General features: G+C 34.7%; 1 protein-coding gene across 1 annotated transcript in view; it reads right to left on the bottom strand.

Annotated features, from left to right (window-relative positions):
* Positions 1-25030, bottom strand: part of LOC111044541 (rhomboid-related protein 2) — a 127756-nt gene that overhangs the window by 13171 nt on the left and 89555 nt on the right. The window contains 2 exon segments of the mRNA XM_039434205.1: positions 566-683; positions 4890-5002. Of these exon segments, the coding sequence (XP_039290139.1) occupies positions 566-683; positions 4890-5002 (231 nt within the window).

Here is a 25030-nt window from a genome sequence, read left to right as displayed (position 1 = left end):
ATACGTAATTACAATTCTTCAATGTCAGGAATCAGTCAATGTCTTGATAAACTCCAATCTGTTTGCATCTGGCTGGCCACTAACGGTTGAGCATGCATGCTACATAGTCATCCCACATTGTTGTGTCATCACAGCTGTGATCAAAGCGAAACGCTTCGAGCAAAATGTTTTCAGTTCAGGTTTTTGTATCTTCAATTTTTGCTGTTAATTTTTTCTTTGCTGCTCTATTTGGGGTTAAATTATTATTTTATCATTATAATTTGTAATTTTCTAGTGGTTTATTTATTGTTATTGGTTGTTTATTCCATGTTAAAAGCCTCTCGCTGATGACAAACTCATGCATTTACATGCATGTTCTACCGTTAGTAGCCAGCCTTGAAAAAAATCTCAATTAACAAATGGTGACAGATTGAAGTGGTTCCCACTATAATTCTTTTTTTCTCAATCAATCGAATCTAATCCAAGCCCCTGAATCCAGTACTCTTAAATTCCATTATGTTGAGAGTGAAGGTAATAATTGACTCTCTCCATTGAAACAATATTGTGAATTAATGGATGGACTTACCTCTAAAATTGTAATCATAATAATGAAAAGTGGAGGGGGACAGCATGTGTAGTGATCTGCGTAGTATTTTCTGTCCCTCTCCTCCGTGAGGAACTCCGCTGCAATTAGCTGCACCATTCTACAAACAAATAGCACAATAAATTAACAATCGGAGAAGAAAATCATGGAAATTCCTAGAAGAAGATCAATTGTTGAAAATGGAAAATGCTATTACAAACTGTTAAGAGTTCTCTTACTAAGGCTTTAAATCAGAAAGTATCAAGTTTTAGATCTTAGAAAAAGGATAATTGGAAAGCATGGAAATAGTTATAATGTATTTGATCTTTGAATGAGATTCACTCAAATCAAGTGGCACTTGAAAATATTTGATTCTCTGTGATTTCAAGTGTTATGTCAAGTAACCCTCAATCTACATTACTCGAATGTTGTTACTACACTGAATTATGATACTTGAATTGAAAGACACTTCAGAGATTTGACTCTCATGTTTTTCAAGTGTTACTCACTCAAATTAATTGAACCACTCCTGATCAATTGATTCACTCGATTATTACTCAGTTTTGTTTCAAGCTTCTACTATATTAGTGGTTCTGAAAAGTGTTACGTGAATACAACAAATTCCAATATAAAGAATTCTTCGAAACAATGCGTTTATTATCAAGACTCTTGAATGTAGCCAAGACCTGTACTACAGACGCAATGTGAATTGCGCTAAAGATACCCTATTACAGAATATAATCCTCGTTAAAGATACCCTATTACAGAATATAATCCTCGTTAAAGATACCCTATTACAGAATATAATCCTCGTTAAAGATACCCTATTACAGAATATAATCCTCGTTAAAGATACCCTATTACAGAATATAATCCTCGTTAAAGATACCCTATTACAGAATATAATCCTCGTTAAAGATACCCTATTACAGAATATAATCCTCGTTAAGATACCCTATTACAGAATAATCCTCGTTAAGATACCCTATTACAGAATATAATCCTCGTTAAGATACCCTATTACAGAATATAATCCTCGTTAAAGATACCCTATTACAGGATATAATCCTCGTTAAAGATACCCTATTACAGGATATAATCCTCGTTAAAGATACCCTATTACAGAATATAATCCTCGTTAAAGATACCCTATTACAGAATATAATCCTCGTTAAAGATACCCTATTACAGAATATAATCCTCGTTAAAGATACCCTATTACAGAATATAATCATCGTTAAAGATACCCTATTACAGAAAATATAATCCTCGTTAAAGATACCCTATTACAGAATATAATCCTCGTTAAAGATACCCTATTACAGAATATAATCCTCGTTAAAGATACCCTATTACAGAACTTTTCCATACCCTTTTTAGATACGTTATATTGGAGTTTCGTTGTGAATGTAACATTCGTTGATTACTGAAGTTATATGAACCATTCAAGTTTATGAATACAGCTCACAGTATTTGTAGCACTAAAAATGACCCTTGTTTATAACTTTTCAAATAGTTTACATCATATTCCATGAAAGAAATAGTTCTATTTTTTCAACCAACCTAGAAAAATCTACAAACGATTTCTCAGAGATTTTGAGTATAACATAATTTATTGTTTCAAGAAGTTGCAAACTGTAGAATAGTGACTTCGACTAGACATCCAAAAGTATCTCAAACGAGGTCACACACAGAACTGCCTGCGTCCTGACACTAAATTGTTTTCCAGACGGTACTTACTAAGTTCGGGGTACTTCGTTTGTGCTTCAAACCAAGCCGGCGACTGAACATCAAGAAGCATCTCGACGCTAGAAATTCACTTACAAACTGTCAGCATTAGTAGAAGGAAAGCCTTCATGTTATTTATAAGGAAATCTGACAGTTCTACGTGAATCTGACTGTAGAGCTTACTCACACTCTCTCTCTCACCATATCTCATCCTACAAACTCTTTGAATCATTCTATCTCACTTCCAAAATATATTTTATTGTTCTCAGTTTCATCTCGGTTTGATTCCTTCTCTTTTCATTTGTCTTTCTCATTTCTTTTTGACCGACTGTATTTTCTCCTTCTTCATTCCGTTTGTGGATCCTTCATCGTATTTTCCCTATTTTCCTACTTTACTTTGTTTCCAATGTTATTTTATCCTTCTCGTCCTCATTCATGCTCCTTTTTCTCATCACTCCCCCTCTCTCTCTCTTTTCTCATCGTTATCATACCTTTTCCACCTCATCAACCATTTCTCTAAGCCTGTTCTCTTTTCCTTATTCTCTGTTTTCCTGCTCTAATACTCTATATATATTTCCCTGTTACCCCTTCTATTAATTATCTTTTGTTACCGTCAATCCTGAACCATGGTCAGTCCTGACCATTGTTATTCTTTTTCCATATCCTTTACTTCTAACTCTTCAATCAATACTTCTACTTTTTAGTAACATCCTCCTCCATTTTGTTTTTCTCAACATTCTACTCGTTCTACGTTTCCTCTTATTTATCTCCTCTCATCCTTCTCCTATTTTTTCACTCAAGTATGTCTTGCTCACATTTCTCCCTCTTACTTTTTGTTCTCCTCCTGCTCCAATCCTTTTCCTTCTTATCTTCCTCTAGTTCTTCTTCGACTTCAACAACTCCTGTTCTACTTTTTCTAGTTTTCTTCTTGTCTCAATCCTACTTTTTCTATTCACTTCCCTCCCATCCATTTAGTGGCTTTTTCCTTGCAATCTTACTTGTTTTTATTTTTCTTGAATTGAAATCAACCAATCTTTTGTCCCTCTCCTCTTACCACTCAATTCTCTCACTCCGATGTTGATTTTCTTCTCCTTTTCTCTCTCACAGTCTACAAATCCACGCGTAGGCAGTCGATGGAATCCAAACGTCTTCTTGGCATAATACAGCCTCACACATTTATCTGTCTCCTATTACTCTCCTCCTCCTGCTTTCTCATACTCTTTCTCCTCCAAGGTCAGTGCGCATGAACTCGAAAAAATCTTTCACGCACTCAGACATCCCCCCACCCCCTGCAAGACCCCCCACTGTGTCTGGCTACCGTATTTTCCTTGCAAAATTTCAACCATTTCCATTCCGGCTGACTCCGTTTTATCTCTTCATATAATTCTATTTCCCTGCAAATATATATATATATATTATATATATTACCACACAAACACATATGTATATTTCTCTCGCAACTCCACCAAAATCCATCTAAATTTCCCACACTATACATGTTTATGTATATCCCCCACCCTGAAAATTCCCGACTCCTCCAACTCACCAGGGGTACTTCCTTTATGGAAATTCAATCCTGCAGTGACTATAAAATACGTTCTACGCACTTGCGACGGGAGCTTATGTAATAGATTTAATAATCTGCAATGAGTAAGTTATTGAGGTTCTTCTTTCTCATTCCTTGAATGCAGTGTAATAAAAGGAGAAACAATGAAAGGAGTTTTTAAAATGTTTTTCAAAATACACTTGTACAGTACCATAGCAACTCTGGTATACCGTGGAAGTAAATAGTAGATGACTTTATATTTCATAATGATAGGAATATGAATAAAATAGTATTAGTATTCATATAATAGCGCCGAAATTATAACTGATTCATGGAACTATTTTAGAAGCTTCAAATACCAGGGCACAGTATAACCAATCAGTTTTTGTTTTTTATGATGAGAACCATGAGTTAGAATATTCTGAAGGAGCAAAATCATCAACAGATATTTCAAATTTAATTCTCATATCATCAAATCACGCACATTTATAATAATATCACACATGAGATCCTGTGTACAATACAATACTGTATAATACTGGACAAATGTTCCAGTATTAGAATGACAGGCAATTTTATGTAGATCACGTATTTAGATTACACATCACACAATCAACTTTCACAGATCGAATATTGTTGTTATTGCTAGAGAATATTTTAGGACACCTGAATCAAAACAACCGCTCAGATCCTGATCACATAATATTCTATCTTGTGAGCTGAATTTTGATCAAAATATTATTGAGAAACATGTCTGAAACCAGTACCATCGATTTACAATTATATTCTCGTGGGAAAGCACGATGAATTCATGTGATCTATTCGATCGTAGATTGACGTATTCTGATCCTATATCTCATTTAGGTGGATGAGAATATTTTGAATTCGAAAATAATTGTTATTCGTCAATAAATATTGATAGTTATCGAGCAGGTTTTGAAAGACGGGAGAGAAGTGTATTTGAAGATGAGTTCTCAGGGAAAATTAGGAGATTTTATAGAGAGAATTTCGGTAGAGATGATATTATTCTAACAATGTTATTAATAGTATTACCTTCTAAAGAGTGGAGGCTCTTGCAGAAGAATATGAAAATCGTTTTCACTCGACACCTCCCTGTCTCTGTGATGGACAGCACACTTGAAGCTGCGAGTCCTTTTACCGCTCATCTGAAAAACAAAAGAATAAATAATTGTTAATAATATTAATTATTGTTCTTTATTCATTCATACAATAAGTATATTATCGAAATGATAGGGAGAGTAATAATAAGGTAACCTTCTGCTATTCCTCTCCCAAATTTAGATATCAAAATTATCACTTGATAATGATCTGATTGAATTTATAGTGGTCTAAAGTCTGAAAGTCCTCTGATACGAACATGAGAGCAAACCTAGGAGAGAACGAAGAAATAACCTATCACGATGGAACAACGTTAAAAAACAGTTGAAAACAGCGGAAAATTAACCAGAAAATATTTAAATAAATAATTGTTCGAGAGAGGTTATCCATTTATTGGTTCAAGATACACAGTTACTATCCATTAAGATAATTGGGAAAGGACCAACAGACTCAATCAAAAACTGTTCCTACACCAAACGTTGTTGGTCCTCTACATAATAATTATACTAGTCAAGAAAGAAGGTAATGTTTTTCCACTTTATAAGATTTCTGTCCAATCTACTTAGCAAACACTCACAAAGGTTGTGATAATAAAATCGAAAAATAGATACCTCCATCAATTATCCCATATTTCCACCAAACATTAACAGGAAATTATTCAATTTATCCTTTAACGGGAGCTCTACAGAGATTCACTGCAACTATTCCTTATAAATAACACCAAAACTTCTCATTTAACAAATGCTGACACAATGAAGTGAATCTAACATCCATCAAAACTCTTTCCTGATCTGTTATGACATTAGATGCATCATTAATATTTTTCGTCTAGCTGAAGGGTTGTTAATTCCCATTTCACCCTTCTACAATAACAGTCCGCCACCCCAGTTGCTTTTTTTAGCTGTCGGCAGAGTCGTGAAACTATTTATCATCCAACCTGTTTCTTTGAAAACTTTTTTCGCTAATGTGTGAGAAATGGATTAATGGTGCTTGATTAATCGTTTATACGATTCATCGTTTGATAAATGAATGATTTTTTCGGCAAGGTTTGTTATAGGAGACATCTCTAATGGAAATAGATAGCGATCCACACGTCATATTATCTTATGTGTGTGCTAATAGAGGAAGTCTAATATTCGAGCAATTGCACTCATGTTAAATTGTAGTTTGATATATGAATAGAAATTCTATAAAACTAATTCTATAATATTCCGTCAATCATTAATCTACAGTAGTATCTGTATTTCAATGAGAAATGAAGATCTATTTTCAACCGGATTCAATTTCAATCTCAAATCAGCAATGATTACCAGGCATTGGGTTTCAATTATTCAGGATCGAATTTCCAGCCCAGCATAAACTACAGTAAAATAAGTACACTGGGAACCTCAAGTTATAATTGAGCTTAGTTGAATTTCAGTCCCACTAAGTAATTTATCAACAATGATAAAATAACTTGAGTATAACAACTAGTTGGACAACTACTGAGTAGAGTAAACAATCTCTTTGGTAATATTCAAACTGCAGTAACTGACCTCAGTAAAATCACAATCCCGTCCATCAAACCCTTATTTCTATAATTCACGATTCCGTTGATCTACTAAGTCATCAACCTTCCATTTAATCACGGTGGGAATAAACCACAATACCTGGTTCCATTTTTCACAAACAATATTTCAAGCTCACATATCATTAATCCGTCATTTCGGCTCTCAACAAGAGGAAGCAGACCTGATTACTGTTTGCTCATTCATAAGTCTCTAACAGCCTAATAAGTGGACCGTGTGTGTGAAGCATTTTTTAGGAAAACAATGAAATAATGAGATTTTTGTTCGGACGATATTTGTCGGAAAAGTAAAAAATATTCCAATCCAACCGTGAGATTATTCTACAGCGGTGGTGGGCTTACTTCCGTTTTTACAACGCCAGTCAAATTTATGGACCCTATTTTAAATACTAGCACGCAAGAAGGTGGGTGATCTCTTTATATGAATGAATCCTCGACTCTTTAAGATCTTCGTTACTCCACTACAACTCTCATCTTCCAGTATACTCTACTGCATATTCAAATTTGAATTCCGAGTCTCGGTTGCACAATAGCCATTTTTAGTCATAGCCATGCATTAATAATTTAAAGATTCTAATCATGATTAAATACTACAAGAGCCGATAAGAGAAGGCTTTTTGAAAAGAAGGCTTCTCTAGGCATTTAATCACGATTTAAATTTAACAGGCTTTTGTACAACCTGGGCCGAGTTTAGAGATGGGAAATCTTTTGTATTCTGCATTCATTTTCCTCAGGCTTTCTCACGACATCCTTCTTAATTTGGTAGACGGTTTTATTCATACAATTCAGAACGATCTTGGTCAAGCACGCTTTTGTTGCCTAGAAAGTAAAATAGGAACCATTAGGAACGATCCTGATTTGCTGGTTGCTAGGCAAAACATTTTCTACTTGTTTTGTTTATAAACACGGCCCTAAGTATTCATCCCTTGAATTTTGAATGCTTAAATAGTTGGTGTTGCCAGAAGAGCTGAAGTATTCTTTCAATCAAAGTACCCGACCAGATCAAAACAAGGTATTGCGTATTTATTTCACATAGTTCAAATTTTGATAAACAATTTTTTCAAGAGACGTCGGTCCACTATGGTGGAGAAGGATACAGTGAAAGTAAGAGAAAAGAGAAGGGGAAATAGATGAGAACAAGTGTGAAAGTAGAGCATAAATTAGTGGCAAAGAACAAAAAATTGAGATAGATTAGTATGATAAAGAGAACCACAGATGAGTGAAACAAAAATAATGTGAGAGTACACAGTGCGATAAAGATAGGAGCATAATTATTGAAATAGTAGAGGAGATGGAGAAAGATGGAAAATTATGAAAGTATCAAGTCAAACAGTGGGAAATTGAGAGTGAAAGAGTGGGTGAGACAGAGAAAGAGAAAGAGAGAGAAAGTAGAGAGTGTTTACTTAACGACGTGTTGATTACAGAGAAATGATTAGCGTAATGATAAACAGAGCAAACTACATTGATGATGAAAAAATATCATCAGATAGTAAGGTGATGATAAGGTTCTTAGTGCACCTTTTTCTGTAGTTAGCCTGATTTTTGTTGTCCAGGACAAGCGATTAGGCTAATTTGAGCGGCGATGGTTCATGGGTGAATGCATTCTCCCAGAGAGTTGACAGTTCTTCTGAACAATCATGTTTGGAATGGGTGAGCAAGGTATGAAAAAGCATGGGATAAATTTCGAAATGGGGCACTAACAGCCATGAACATGACTGGAAAATGGTTTCATTGGGCGGTGAGATCAAACAACGAATTCAGGTAACAAGGAGTCATCCCATGTTTATTTTTTAAAGCATGCAGTTGAAATTGATAAGTTTAATACATACAGTAATTAATTGAGTTGTAAATTGAATAGGAATCAAACAACTGATTTTTCTTCAGCTTCGAGTGAAGCTCGCTAGAAAACCTGACAAAAATCATCCATGGAACCCATGGATTCACAGATCCAAATAGATGCTAAAAACTGCCAAATGAAAAAAGGTTTACATGAAACCCACGACATTACTCATTTCCTTCCACAGGTTTCACTATCAATTTAAATTTCTCAATATCACCAAAAATGCACATTGAGGTGAGTAATATGTACTACACTCTCACCTATCCCAGGAAATGTCACGCCAAAGTGGGATAATTGAGAGCTATATTTTTTATATTCTAGCAGACTGTGCACCTTGCAATATATTTAAAAATGCAGTTAATTTTGTACAAAGTTAACTAATATTCAAATATATATATATATAGAACATGAAAAATGATCCAGAACTACTAATAAGTGGTCGATTCCCATGCATTACGACTAAATTGTTTTCTCAAGGTGAAGAAAATGTAAAACATGAGTATAAAAATGACTCGAGTTTTGAAATTATAAAGGACATCTACACATTGAACTCTCCACTAGACTTCACTTGTTGACTCATTCCAAATTTTTATCCTTCTCCGAAAACAGTAGGAATTCATAAACATAATAATGAATTCAATTCACGTAATCAACTTTACAGCATTCTGACGCGTGGAGGAATCTTCACCAAGTTTTTTACCAAATAAAAATGTAACTGCTGCACAAACGGATGTTCTCGGCATGTCCAAACATGTGTAGGCTACATACATGAGTCCTTCACATTCACTCCATCACACATTTTACCACATAGAATCATACTGTTCCTATATGCAACTTTGTAGAGAACAAGAGGAACATTAAAAACAATTGTTGAATAATTATTGTGGAGGAGTATGCCCTGCCCTGTGTGTGAATGACAACAGGTTTTAATGTAAACACGTAATTAGTGTTTCATTATTCATTTTCTGTGTACAATTGTATGAATGCAGACGTTTACATTAAGCACATGTTGCATTGAATTATCTAAAATCATCTAGAGGTGAGGCTACTGGAAACTAGTAGGAAAATGAATATAATACAACTATGAGTAATGGAAAATCTGTAAAAAATAATTGGGATAAATGATTAAAACTGGAATGAATTAGGAGTTTTATTAGGAATTATTCAGTTCAACATTTCTCTTACTATTTAATTGTTACTCAGGTAACAATTTTCTGTTGAATTGGAATACTCTCCATGATAAAATGAAGTACAGAAAAGTTTTCTAAGATAAATAGAGATAAGCTCCAGGTGAACTTCGATTAATGGGAATGATTATAGCTGAAACGAATTTGGAGTTTCTTTAGGAATGCGATCCAATAGAGTTTTTTCATTATTCTCAGGTATCAATTTTTTGTTGAATTGGAATAATATACTACATTATTTATTGAAAATATAAAGACGTTTTCTTCGAAAGAAATAAGTTGCAAGTGAACTTCAAGTATCACTCCATTTCAGCGACCTTTTCCAGCGTTTATGAGCGAATTAGCGAAAATAAAGCTATCAATCACCGATAGGCCAATTAGACAGGGATTAGGAGAACAATGGCGAACAGTGATTGATGGTCTCTCTCCTGTTCTGCGATTGGCTGATTCCAGATCAATTAATCCGAATAAAAGTGGCGTTTATGAACAAGAAGAGAAAACTTTCCAATTTCCCAGTGTTGCTGGTGGCTTTATTGCCCATTATTGTGCCTGAGTACAATAGAGAATAGAGTTGTCAGCTAGGTAATAATTAAAAGCCGGCTCAAAACTATAAATTCTCACACGTTTGAAATTCCTACACACTGGCTGGCTTCCTTTTGTCTTCACCACTGATTTGGGCCTCTATTCATTATTATACCCTTCACTTCCCCAGAACTTACGTATTCTTCTAGTTCTCCGTTTTCTTCTTCTTATTCCTCTTCTTCTATTCCCTCTATTCTTTCCGATTCCCTGTTCTAGTTCTTTCAGATTCTTGAATTATGGTTCTTCCATTTGCGTGTCTCCTTCTCTTAGTTATACTACTTAGTATCTTTCTTTGTTCGTCTTCATCTTCCTTCTGGTTTTTCTTGTTATCCTTTTTGTTCTTATAATTTTCTCTAGATTCTTCTGCTTGGCTCTTATCAGTAGTGTAGTCAGGATTTTGAAATGAGGGGGGGGGTTGACCAAAAATTTTGGCGCCCCTATAGACGCTTATATCTCTCCTGCTTCAGCTTTAATCTCATCCTTCTTCCTCTTCACCACGCTCCAATGTCATCAACTTCTTCTTGTCACTCCTTCTTCATCTTTTCAACTTTTCCAACTCTTCAGCCACCTATTCTGCACGTTAAACGTCTTAAGTTCTAATTTGATTTTTTGAACTTGTTTTCCATTTTCTCTGTGACTAGTTTCCTCTATCAAAAGCATGAACATAATGTTCTCACTCCTTTATTTTCCTCTTGATCATCAACATAATCTTTTTCTACTCTTTCTTCTCCTCATTTTATTTTTCTTCTCCAACTTCTTTTTCTCCTTCTCCTCTGTATTCTTTTTCGCTTCCTTCAATCGTCTCTTTCCTCATTTGTCTCTCTAATCATCTCCTCTCTTCTTCAATTCTCCTTTCCCATTTACCCAAATTCTCCTTCTCCTACACCATCGACAACACTTCAATTCAAAAGCCTCATCCCATCGTGCATTGTACTACGAATAATTTCGTAGATAAACGGTGAAAACTATTCCCACATTCCCACGTGGTTATTCAGGCGAATTGTGCGGGCGCAAAGGGAAACGAACTGAAGCCGCTTGTCTGACATTAATGTATCGTCAACAATAATTAAGTATTATTGACGGCTATGTTAACACGAAGTAATTTCGAAAAAGATTTGGAGCATGCGTTTTAAAGATAAAAATTGTTTGTTAATATTATAGGTCATTGTCTCTTTATGCGAATGAGAGTGAATTGTGATTCTATCTTGATGGATTTGGATCTCGAAAGAGTTCAACTCTCAAGTCTCAATGGTAACCACAATCTATATACAGAGTGAGTCATATGTATGGGAACCCTACAATGAGTTGGAGACTGTTGTAAATATAATATTGTTACTTTCAGGATAAGTTATTGGTCGAATACTCCACCTTTTGACGTACAACTGAATTTCAGCCCCCTATAAGGGGGTGACTTAGGTACCAATCGCATCAATGGTATTCTAATTCCTACACTAGATCTAGAAATCAATTGAATTACAGATTCACAAAATTCATACTATTTCTAGCGAAATAAGTTCTTCCAACTATTCCCTGATGTACTCACAGGTGGTCACGTGGTCAGTGTACCTTATCGGTTCCTTCTCCATTCCTATCTCCATCCACTTTGTTCCCGTTTCTATTCCCGTTCATCCTGCTATTCGTCTCTCATTATCCGCACTTTTACTCACAATATTTATCCAGCCTGTCTTCGAATCTCGAGATCTATGACTGATATTTCGCAGACAATCCTGCAGCGGAGCAGCGGGCAAAAACGCCCATAAATACTTCTTCCGTCTGTTTGACACTTGTAATTACAATCAGTTTAGATCGGAAATTGTGGCTGATGACAGTGTTCAGATTGGCGTGAGAGCACGCTCTTCATTGTAGTAACCACTACAATACTCCCAAAGCATTCAACAATACATTTACAGTGTAGAAAAAGTTGAATAATACCGTTCATTGTGTATCTTTCAGAGAGCGTACTTTGGATTTCTGCAGCTATTAAAACCATTTAGAATGCATTTAAAAACTATGGAGTTGAATGATGAAAACTATCTAACCACGAATGCAGCAGATTTACTAAAGATTCAAGTGATTTTGGCTTGCAGAGAATTTACCATACTTATGATTGAGCTCCAAATTCATATGACTAACTACTGACTAAGTTGAATGACTAAATCAACTCATATTCAGATGACTAAGATCTACTAAAAGTTCCCATGACCATAACTGAAAGATAACTTGAGACGATCTTGACTTCTAACCTCAATGGAAGTTGACCTACTCATGATGCTCAAATATGTCTGACTACCCCACTGAGATGAGATGAGTAAATCAATTTATATCTAGGAATTTTTGGAAAATTTGATCTTTATAATATACAACATGTTCAACATATTCAGGCCAGTTTAGGACCCAACTATGATCCTCAACTTAGAGATATATTGAGACAATGTTGACTTTCAAACTCAAATGAAGTTGATTTATTTATTTATAATTTACAATCAACTTAAGGACAAAGACACAGACTACAGTCCAAAACTTCTTTTCATCCCAATTTCATAAAATAAATACTCAATATTCATATGACTTCGGACAAGGTAAGCTATCCTGATGATGATTCAGAGTGAAAATCTTAAGACATTGAGACATTCACGTGAACAACTAAATATTTCTATGACCAACCTTTTGATGACTAACTTTTGATTTAAAGAACCGTGGCGCCATACACGTTTGATTAGAATGAATCAGCACGCTTGACAATTGCCTAATAATATTCCGGACAAGCAGATCCAGGATGCAACTTGTTATCTCATTAATGTTGCTACAGAAACGTGGATGATCTGGTGCCGTGGAATAAGTGTGTGGGTTGACTTGGTAACAATGAGTTGACTCGAGAGAAGTGAACTTGTATCCATGAATGGCGGGCGATTCTGTTCACGACTAGGCTACTGTATATTCTTCTCAAAAAATTTTGTAGATCTTTTATGAGTCGAATTAGGTATAGTTCAAATCATATTCACATAGGTTGATGAGACAACTACAGCCAATTTACTTATTCAAAGTATATTATAGATCTCAACTTTCATAATTCATTCGTCAATAAAATATAAACGCTGTAGTTAAGATGCTTCAGATAAGTAGGAGGTAGATCAATTTCTTATAGTTCTCATGTTTTTCTTGTACTGCTGTAGCCTCCTACTGCTTGTAATGCTGGTAATTAATATAGAGTTCAAATCTCACATTACAATTGAACACCTTCAATCAATGTGAGAGATAACACTGCTGTATGCAAAAGTTTGGACTACATTCGGTTATAGATAATCAAATTGATTTATCAAATCAAGATTGAGTTCTAATCAAAGAACATGAGAGGATAACAAATTTGACTTATCTCCAATGTTCAACATTTTCATATGTATTTCTTATGTTTTCTTATGCTCCTTCGACATTTCTCCAGTATTTTATTATTAGGCCAACTAATAAGATTCTACCAAATCACTTCAGAATCTTTCTATTGTTATCTCTTGCACTAATACATTTTAAGTAACCTACTTATATCGTTTACCACACACTTCTGGGATAGGTACTTGGCTAACAATTATTTGCCTTTACAACTTTATATTTTCATAACTCTTCCTTCAACCTCCTCGCCCCAATCATAACAGAAGCCCTCTCACGAATTATTAGTTTTTAGTGAGTGATGAAGGGTTGTAGGGCAACGTATGAGTATTATATTAATAGGATATGACAGCTGGTAGTAGGTAGATGCTTCCACAGTTGTTAGAAGCTTTTAACAACCCGATATGCATAGAAATAAGAGGCACTTACTCACTCTTTCAAACACACTCCGATACTCTCTCTCGCTCCATCACACCCCATCTTTCCATCTCTTTCCATTCCTTCCATTTATTCATTCCTCCCTACCGGAAGTTGAGTTGGAGTTCCAAAAAAGCCCAAAAACAAAAAGTCAAACGACTTGTAAAACGATTTGTATGGTTCTCCATTTACGTCATATCAAATTTGAGTTCTTAGTTGTGAGTATAATGGGACACCAGTCACTTCTGCCGACAGTATTGTTCTAAGCCGGTTATTGATAGGAAATTAGGAAGAAATGCCTTAGGATTTGTACCGGATGATGTGAAGGAAGTCAAGGAAATTGACATTGATGGCGGAGGAATATCAAACATCAATGCCGGAGTGAAGTTAAAGAGGGTCCTTCACAAAAATTGCGCATAAAGAGAATGAAATGTAAGAGGAAGTTGATGGAAGAGAGAAAGAGAACAGGAAAAATATGAATGAGGAGTACATATATGCTCTACAGTACGAATAATAAATATTTCATGGTTTTCAACTGATTTAGTCTCCAGATTCATCTCTCATCATTCATCCGTCTCATTACCTACGCACAAGCCTAGAGCTCATGTGGGCATCATCCTCAAAAGAAAAGTCTTTAGTTTCAGGCTTCATCTTCAAGATTTCAAAGAAGAGAGTTAACTAAAAGAGTTACAATAGAATATTTTTTCCATTCCCTCAGATTACAGTTTTCATGTTTTCAACGATCTTCATACTATTCATGTTTCTTGAGAAGTTACCACCACTCAGGCAAACACGTCACAATTTCTTTTCTAAGTTATCCATCTTCGCGAATCTTTCAAACAGTTCAAAACATATATTACATAATTTGAAACTTAAAAATAGTAGTCATTGATCCCGAAAGGGTTGATGAACCCCAGTGATAGTCCACCAGAATTCCATTGCACAAGTACACCTATGGGAAATCTCGAATATCGTTCAAAGCTCGTAGGTGTTGTGAAATGCTATGGAGAGGTCAGATGGCGCCAAATCAAAACCGACCAGAGAAAGAGAGAGAGATAAAAGAGAAAGAATGAAAGAGAGACAACTGACAATAACTTCCCAGCAGCTCCCACGCGTCGAGAACTCCTCGAATCTTGCGATCCATCTATTAATCCCGGGTACAGAGAGACTAAAGAGATGGAGCGGAAGGAAGGAGAATGGAGGAATTGGAGAGAAATAGAGGAAATGAGAGAGAGTGAGGGGAACATCTACCCACCACACAGCATTAACAATTCAAGCATACACTTCTCACAACAAAAACACACAACACTATCAAAACTAACTTGCGTCTTCAAGTAACTTCTTCTACATCTCAGCAAACCATGTGTGTTATATATTTCTGCTTCTACGTGTATATTAAACTAGAATTCAAACTACATAGACCATTCTACCCGCCTGCTTGGACATACCAACAGAGAAAGATGAACACCACTTCTTTGTCTAACTTTAGGTCCCTACTACAAACTGCACACACTCGAAGATGAAAAGAGAAAGAAAATAATAAACTTGGCCGGGATCAATGCCTCCCTTTTGTCATGCATAAAAATCCTATTAAAATAATGATTATTCCATAATAACTCGCGCTTTGTGTAGAGACAGTTCATTAATGCAAGAATTTCCACCAATGAAAAGAGACCAGACCATTCATCCTGAGTGAGATTCTCAGTCACCATATATGGATGTTCATGGAGTACTTGGCGAATAGGTGTACTGATAAAATATGTGACTAGCACATGAAATGTGAACTTCTGCTATGTGTGGGCAAGTTAGATTGGATTTACTAGATCCAGAGTATATAAATGAAGAGTGAAATGTCAGTTCACTGAACATTGATAATGATGTACAATCATAACTAATTCCTCGTTATTTTGAGAATTAGTTATTGTGACAGTCTCAAGAGCTGTTGTTCAATATAATAAATATATCTACTAATTATCGTCACTAATACACAGCAAATATGAGAGTGGTTTATTCCTGTCTAATTTTCTCAACTGAATTCTCTAATCTCCACTTCCGTACTTTTAATTATTCAAGAGGTCTAATTTCAATGTAAAGAAATATTCTTGAGACTATTCTTATCATCATCTACTTTTATCAGTTTTGAGCTATTTTCCCAATGAAGCGCATAAGAGTATTTATTCGCAACTGATTGTCACTTCACATCTCACTCATTGAAGTATCATAACGGATCAAGACAAATGTGCTACAACAAATTATGTCAGGGATGTAGTAGTTGAGAACACGTCATGGTTCATTCTACTCAAATAAATTAGTATTGTTTATGCAAGAATGAAACAGTCTTCTATGCCTTTTTCATGTGATGTGAGAGAATACAGCATTACTTTCTTATTTTATTCGTTCTCGTTCTCTATTATGTTCATCTCCCATGAGAGAATGGACACATGGACAGTCTGCTATTCCATCTGTTGATAATTTGCCAGTAAGTTTACAATCACAGCCCATACAGCAAAAACCCTGGAGGTCTTCCACTATTGAATCACACATTGGATAATTGAGCTCTTTACATTGAATAAACATCGATTCAATTGTCTGCAAGGACTTGAGTTCGGAAATAAAATCCTCGATCTGCTTCATTCCACACGTGGCTCTCCCTTCATATCCAATCCCAATTTAGATAATGTCAAATGGTTCTCGCAACTTATGTTACCATTCGGGCTCGATTCTGTTTACATTCCCAGAGATCTTGGAAACTGAACTTTCCACAGAATAAGATGATTTGTGATTGCTCCATGGCCTGGCAAGATTGTTGACATTATCTCTAATCGGTTAAAAATTAAAAGTGATTCCACAGTCATTACTTTTTTATCGGTTGGAAATAAAATGTGGTTTCACTGTTTTATTATCATAGGCATGAACATCTCAGTGAAAGTTTACGTCAAATGTCATTTTGTGTCATTCATCTTCAAATATTCGACATCTATCAGAGTTATTATAAACAGTAGTTCAATAGTTCCTGGAAGAGTTTGGTAGCCTATATTTTGTGAGAAATAGGTTAGAATCGATTCTCATCATTACTCTTCACAAACTTACAAGAATACAAAACGTAATATCGTGAATTATTGGTGAGAAGATATTGGAATTAGAAGAGTTTTAGAGATTTTTTAGCTTCAAGCTAGAATGTAACAGAGAAAAGAGAATAATTTATGATTGAAAAATGAGAGAATTTATAGGAGCAATAATCTATATACAGACTAATGAACCACTACCACCTAAATTTACTATAAATCTAGGTGGTAATGGATGAATACACGCATTTTATTTTTTACCAGCTGATGCTATTCTCATTATTGTTGCAGGTAGAACAGGAAAAGCATCAGCTGATGAGAAGTAAAATGCTCGTGTTCGTGGCGGGGATGTTTATACAAAGCTTAAGAAGAGGAACACGAGAAGAAACTAAAAAAATATATAAAAATGTTAACTGAATTAGAATTAACTGTACTGAACGATAAGGTTTATCTTGTTCCTAGCTGGAATCCTTAGAATTCCTCACGTCAAATAGTAATTAATAAAGAAGAAATATAGTCCAATAATATGTGGGACAACAGTATCAGTTACTGGATTCTGAAAGCAAAACAGTGTTGTCTGTTATTAATGATACCAAACAAAACTCGATGAAACAATGTTGGTCCTCCCTAATGAAAAGGTCTATTTTTATTGCTGCCCATTCTAAACGAACCTGAACAAGATTCTCGACCGAAAGTAGAGATTAAGTTTAGTTGTAGATAAAAACCAGAAAGAGGATTGTCCAAAAGGTGTTCTGGTAGAACGGAGAATATAAAAAATGAGGAAAAGGTGAAGGAATAGAAGAGCGATAGGAAAAGAAGAAAATGGGAGGAGAAGAATTTCGTGAAGTTGGAACAAAAGGAGTATCAAAGGGTGAAATATGAGGAATTAGGATAATTGGGGATACAGAAAGGAAGAAAGAACCAGAGGATGGTGGGAGAGGGGGATGAGGAGATTTTGTATTGGTTGGAGAAGAATATCGTCGAATGGGGCAGAATACATGATGAAGAATATAAAAGAAGACGAAAATAAAAATTTACTATATACTAATATACTAATATGACACAAAATTACTAGCTTCATTATTAATAATTATTATGAGTGATTTGCTCTCGCGTGTTCGTAGTGATGGTTCTATTTGGCAGAAAATATAGGCCAAAATTGAGTTAATGGATGACAATTTCTGGTATATTTTGATGCCATCAATTTGCTTAAATTCCTGTTAATCTGTATTCTGCCATAAAAAAGGTTTCTTATCGTTGAATGAGTAGGCAAATTATTAGTAAATTGTCTTGATTTTTTTATGAACCAATAACAATTTTATTTACAATTTACAACAGTCAATGCCTAAAACAATTAATTCCCTACATACTACCAGAGATAAGGGAAGATCTGACTTTTCTCTGATAATACTAATGCTTTGAATTAGCCACTGAAACTGCCCGAATTCAATATTTATGTTTTCCACAGACAACAAACACATCGAATAAGAAATCAATCAAACCGAACCCAGAGTGAAGGAGCAGTCATAGTTGATTTGGTCAAGATTGATGATGATAGCTCTGTCCATTATTGTGTGATCGTGTGTTGAGCCAAATAAAGATGGAAGAAGAGAAGAAGAAGACAATGAAGAAGGAGAAGAAGAAGAGATTGAAAAAGAGAATGGAAGGGCCACCTTGGTAGCACTTTGCTAGACATCTCACCAGACACTGATTATCATCTCAATCTTCTCCCTTCCTCACCATCCTCATCCTCCTTCTCCTGCTCCTCCTCTCATCATAATCATCCTCCTCCTCCTCCTCCTCATCCTCCTCCTCTTCCTCCTCTTTGTTCCCGTTCTACCCCATTGTGACCATTGTTGTTCTTCATCGATTACTTTACACACCCTCATCATCAAATCCAAGTGTGTTTCTTTATTCAAATCCTGTGGTCAACGCCAAAGAAAGATCAACACTACAAACTTAGACCTCCCGGAGTTCATATTCGGTAGTCATATCAAGAGATAGTATTGATAAACTACTATTATTCATCAGTTCGGATTGTTGAACTGTGAGTTAAATTAATTTATTATTTTTCTGTACTCTACAATATCATGCTTGAATGAATATTTATTCTCTGATAGAATAGAAGTTCATACACACTCTAGACTAGAATTCAAACATAGGTAAAGTACGATCAAAGAGGAAACACGGGTTCTAATACATCCTTAATTCTTATTCTATGGTACGAAAGAGCATTGAGACAATCATGTCCACTGGTGAACAAAACAAAGTTTATAAGGAGCATAGACCTATCAAACTGAGTACTTCAAAGCTGGATGGTGTATTCCAAATGATAAAGTGTAATCTTCAGAAACATCTTCATGAATGTCTAAGTTAGAAAGATCCCAATTGATTAACTGCGACGATTCTACAGTTATAATCCACTTTGAACTGTCAACATTCCTTATAAACAACATCATTGCTTCCTATTTAAACAATACTGGCAGTTTCAAATGAATTTCACTTGAGATGTTAGACGATCTAACTTGTGATAATTATCGGTGGTCCAGTGTGTGTCTGTGTGTGTGTGCGGCCTTTGGAGACAGTCACTCTCCAGACTTGCGAGGTTTGGCGCGGGGCCAGACATTAATTTTGGCTTTTACATCACTTTCCTCTTAGCCAAGTGAGCCGTGTTGGGGTAGGTTACGACTAGACACAGATTTTCTCACTGATTCCGAGATGGGATTCTTGATAGCCAATTTGTCTCTGCAGTCTCCACCTCTAATCTGTCATGGTCAATCCAAAATTCGAAAATGTTTCTGGGGAGAAGATTTGAGAGGAAGGAGAGGTTTTGTGAGACAAAAGAGTGACTGATGTACCAGGAGAAGGAGACGTAGAAAAAGGAATCACATAATCATACTAAAGACCAAAAAATGAGATATTTTGAAACAAGAAGGAGAATCAGTGATGTCAATGAAGAATACATGAGAGTAGCTGAGGATTTATTGAGATAGTAATAATTCCGACAATGTTTCAAGTCACATTGACAGATATATTTATGAATAAAGTTCACACGGACACGTCCAGATGCTGGAATTTATATCAAATCTCTCATGATACGATTTCAATTAATCGTGTTATCGGTTATCATGATTTGATTTATGCATACGAGACCGAGTAAGCAAAAATATAATAATGAAGATTGTACCCACAAAACAAAAGCATAAGTTACTATGCAAATGTTTATTAACGAGATGATCACGAAGTAATGTTCATTATTAACATGAAAAATGCATTTAGAAAACTAATACAAAATTTCATCAGCGACAAACTTCCAAAATAAGAGATGAAATAAGTGAAGAATAGAAAGTGATTAAAAAAGGCTTGATTTTCATAAGCCTTGGAATTTTTATTGCGGGAACAATAAAAAATGTAAATAAAGAGGGAATGATCCACTCAAAAGTGAAGGTCCAACTGAACTCCTTTGTTCCCTCAGCTTCTTCAAGTTCCCTGCAATCGTCACAAAATTGAACAAGGGCTGTTCAAGTAAATAGCCCCATAAACGTAAGTTCCAAGAAGAGTGCTCAAGGAGAAGACCATTCCAAGTGGAAATGGGAAAATCGTTTCCCAGAAGTTTCCCCAAAGTGGAAAACAGTAGCAACAGGACAATCAAATTCTCAAGGAAAGACACTTCTCCTATCAGTGGAACTTGGGAAAGTACCTACTCCTTCTCTACCTTCAAGCAGCGATCATTAAATGATATGGTTCCTCAAGGAAATAAAGTGGAAGGAAAGTAGAACTCTATCTGAATCTCAATTACATTGGAAATCTCAATCAAGTATATAATATACTGAAATAATAATAGTCTGGATTCAGAGTACTTGCATATTCTTCAACATGACTTATTTGATAGATGAAAATGATTTTATATCCTATAGTTTCAATATCCAACCAGATACATTATATATGGATAATGAAAGATTCATCCAGAGTTTGGATTTGAACCAATTCTGTGCCAAATAAATTTTCCGAACATCATCTCAATATTCATTATTGTATTGTAATGCTAATGATAATGTGATTAAATAATCTTAGTGATTTATACTTATGTTTACTAAATGGATAATAATCCATCAACTGATGGTGATTCAAATATTATCATTGTTATGCACTTCACCATATCATTGATGTATGACAAGTCACAAGAGTATGATATTGTACAGTAATATAGCAGGCGTTAAAATAATGAAAAACATTTTTACAGTTAATTCACGTGGGAAGCTTCCTACCTACGTGACCTAGCAGTGTCATATCACATTTAAATAATTGTGACAGTAGAAAACAGTTTTACTGTTGATACATTAACGTTGAATCATTACAATAAGTCTTATTGAAAATATGGGAGCCCCAGCCTTTAAATCATGAATAATAACTGAGGTAGTTCTCTGATTATTCAAGAACTATAAGAGTATGAATGGGATGTATGAGAACATTTCTTGCATAGAAAAAGTGATTTATAGAATTGTTTGGAAGTTATACGATAACTCAAATAAATTTTTCTAATTAAGCTCTAATAGCTCATATATGGTAGTATTAGGCAAAATATTAGAGGTATGATATTAATTACAATAGCACTTCAGTCATGGTACAATGGCACTTCAGCCAATCATTGAGTCTATCATTAGATTATCCAACTTACTTGAGTCAACTTATCTAACTCCTTGAAACTCTCAGTAGCTCCTGAATATGAACAACAAATTGAATATTGAAAAAACAGGAGAACTCTTTAACATGTTATATTGTTATATTAATGTTATTATCAATACAGTATCAGTTGATCATATAAAACGATAGTACATATTAAAACTAAGAATATCCTGCAAAATCAGTGAGAGTGATTTCGATTTCTTCAACGACCTTCAGACTGCCTTGACCGCTACTCCAGGTAACCTCTCTCTCACTTCATTCTCACTCTCTCTCACTCTCTCACGTTACAGAAACCGGTAGCCGAGTTCTTCACCGGCCAAACCCAATGACTCATGACGCCTTATGGCAAGTTACCTATTTTAATGACTCCCACCTATCACACATCGAACTGGATCACAGCTACTGGTCAAAAGTTGCAAAAGTTCAACTTCTAATGACCAGTGACGTTACGTAATTATTACAACGCTGGATCAGCGGGAAAGCCTCAGATTTCTTCTATTTTCTTGTCTCTTCTAATGAGGACGACGATAATTAAATTGCTGGGATAACACCGATGACTGTGTCTCGGGATTCCACTAATTGATGCAGTTGTACAACGATTTGGAAAGATTAGCGGTGTAAATATTGATTCTCGTGCAAATTGGTTTGCAATAAGTTCAAACTATCCAATTTTCCACCAATGTCTTAGTATATTTATATATTATGATTGATCCTATTATAATATTATTGGTGGTGGATTAATATTTGGAGTTGAGTTTTGAGATTAAATAATTCAGATAAATTATGAGATTGAACTAGGAAGCAGTTTTTGGCTGATAAGACTGCTGCTACCTCTTGATTACAATGTATCAATCTTGTATTGTATTCAAGTACTATTTTTTTATAGTTCACGATTAATAATTTCTTTCTCCATTCTACTTCCTGGCACTCTATTCGTCGATGAAATAGTTCAGACACACAGCTCATGAATTACCGGTTAATAAAACTAGAGTTTTAATATATAAAAAATATTAATATTCCATTGGAACTTTCAGGGTTCATTAATAGCATTCGTGAGGTCTTGGAGATGGATGATGGATGGATTGAAAAATTGGAATTAATCATAGAGATTGAATGTAGTACAAGATCTTATGCAATGTATGCAGATCCGTTTACTTCATTGGAATATTATGATTGTCTCCATCATAGATACTGCTTTCACAAAGTAAACATAATTGATGAAGAAAATCATTGATATCAATTTCTTCATAAACGAATTGTAATCATCAAAATGTAATTGGGACAAAATTTCTTTTCATTCAATCTAGAGTTGAATATTTTTTCTGGATTATTTAGATCTAGCCGTGTCTATCAGCTTCATAAATGAACACGGAAGCAAGACAATTACAACTCATTAACTATAAATTATGAAAATAGAAATCAGATCTCTACATATCGAACACAATCTCCACTTTCCTAATCAGAAACCAAGCGGCTTTAATTCAAAATATTGTCCGCAGCCATAAAATGAATCCAGAAGTTTCACCGGAACCCGCAACACAGTACAACATACAACATCCAATGCAATGCAATGCACGGCACATTATTGCAAACTACATTGTGAAAGGTGATTTACAGTACAATAAATAAATCCGACAACTTTTTAAATCGGAACCTGCATACTTCGATTATGGGACAATACGCGGATGTAAAGCAGGCAATATTCACGTAATAGTATACCAAGAATAATTGTGTGCCAATATAATATATTTACTAATTTTATATACATGTTATAGTATAGTCGATGTGTATGTAAACTACAGGACAAGAACGTATTTATGTTGTGGCCAAGCAGCCTATTTATAAACTACAGGCATTATATATATATATGTAGTGTGCAAGTAGCAACTTACAACTTATCCTGTTTAGGTACTCATACATATATAGTAATACTATTACAGTCTTGGTCAGTGCCTTTGAACGTTCCGCTATACGCATCCGTTATCATACATAAATAGGTATACAAACATGAATAGATGAACATGAACAGGAATAAACATAGGTATAGGAACATTGTGGTTTTCTTTTCCTTTGCAATTCAAATCTTACGTTCAATTATTGGAGGGTTTCGCATGGTTTAGTCGAGGTCTTGTTTTCACATTGTAGATTACTTATCCAATTTATAACTGTGGATAGACTCAGAAGCTATGTTCCCTACACAATGTTTTATTGAAACATTGACTCATTACATTTATTGACTATTACATCACATGATACACATGAGGATCTGTATAATTTAATTACTGAAAATGGTTTCCACAAATACGTGGTTCATTTGTAGTTTAGTTTTCACAATGAGATTTTGTGGTTATATTTCAAACATTGTTCAGTTGTTCACTGCAATAATTATATTTATTCATTTAAGAGGAGTTTTCTCTTTTATTGAATTATTTATCGTATTAGGTTCCGCGTAGGTCGTGGTTACTTGTAATTTATCTTCAACAATTTAATTTTCACCAATTCAATAATTCATAACCGAGTATAACAGTAGAAAACTGTACTTTACATACTATTATGTGTATTCATTAGAAGAATGTAGCCGTATCAATCTATATACGCCACACTAACACAAGAGCAAGTGACGAGCTATTTTAGAATACATTCACTGTCGTCTAGACTAGAATAGAATGATTCTTGGTCGCCTGGATTGAGAATAGACTGATGAAAAAATGTGTATTATCTTCTAAAATAGATTGGGACATTGGCATTAAAACCTCATGGTTTTTGTAAAATGTCCTATCAAGTGTCAGTCAATCAGGAAATTTCCAAGATTCTGATAAAAAATGAATATTTCGATGATTTTATTTAGTTTTGAAAAAGTTATAGCGTACATGTATTCTGAGATTCATTGTACATAACACTATAATCATAATATAGTTATGACATTAGAGGAAAAACTAGGCTGAGCCTGTACTACTTCTCTCCAAAATTTTGATAGAATGTTTATGTTGTCCAAAGATGGATGTTCTATACATTGATAATATGAGTGAAAGGATTTGAGTTGAAGATTGAGTTCCGGATTGTGTTAAGGAGAAGTAAGGGATTGAGTGCAATCAAAAAATTTAAAATGCAAGAATTTACGAAAATTTACAAATTTGAAATTATAAGTAACAACATTAGTTTGAGCAAGATTTGAAAATTTAACGATCAGTTTTAGTTGTAGTGGGATGAAAATTAAAGTTGATAAAATTGAGAAGAATATGATGATAAGTCAACTCATAATAGTTCCTATTTATAGAAATGAAATTTCGGAAATACATAACTCTCAAATATGGACAAAGAAGATAATCGTTTATCTAACCACAATCATAATG

Source organism: Nilaparvata lugens, chromosome 8 (genome assembly GCF_014356525.2).
Source record: "Nilaparvata lugens isolate BPH chromosome 8, ASM1435652v1, whole genome shotgun sequence".
In the NCBI taxonomy this organism is placed as follows: domain Eukaryota; kingdom Metazoa; phylum Arthropoda; class Insecta; order Hemiptera; family Delphacidae; genus Nilaparvata; species Nilaparvata lugens.
This window is presented reverse-complemented; position numbering and strand designations above follow the sequence as displayed.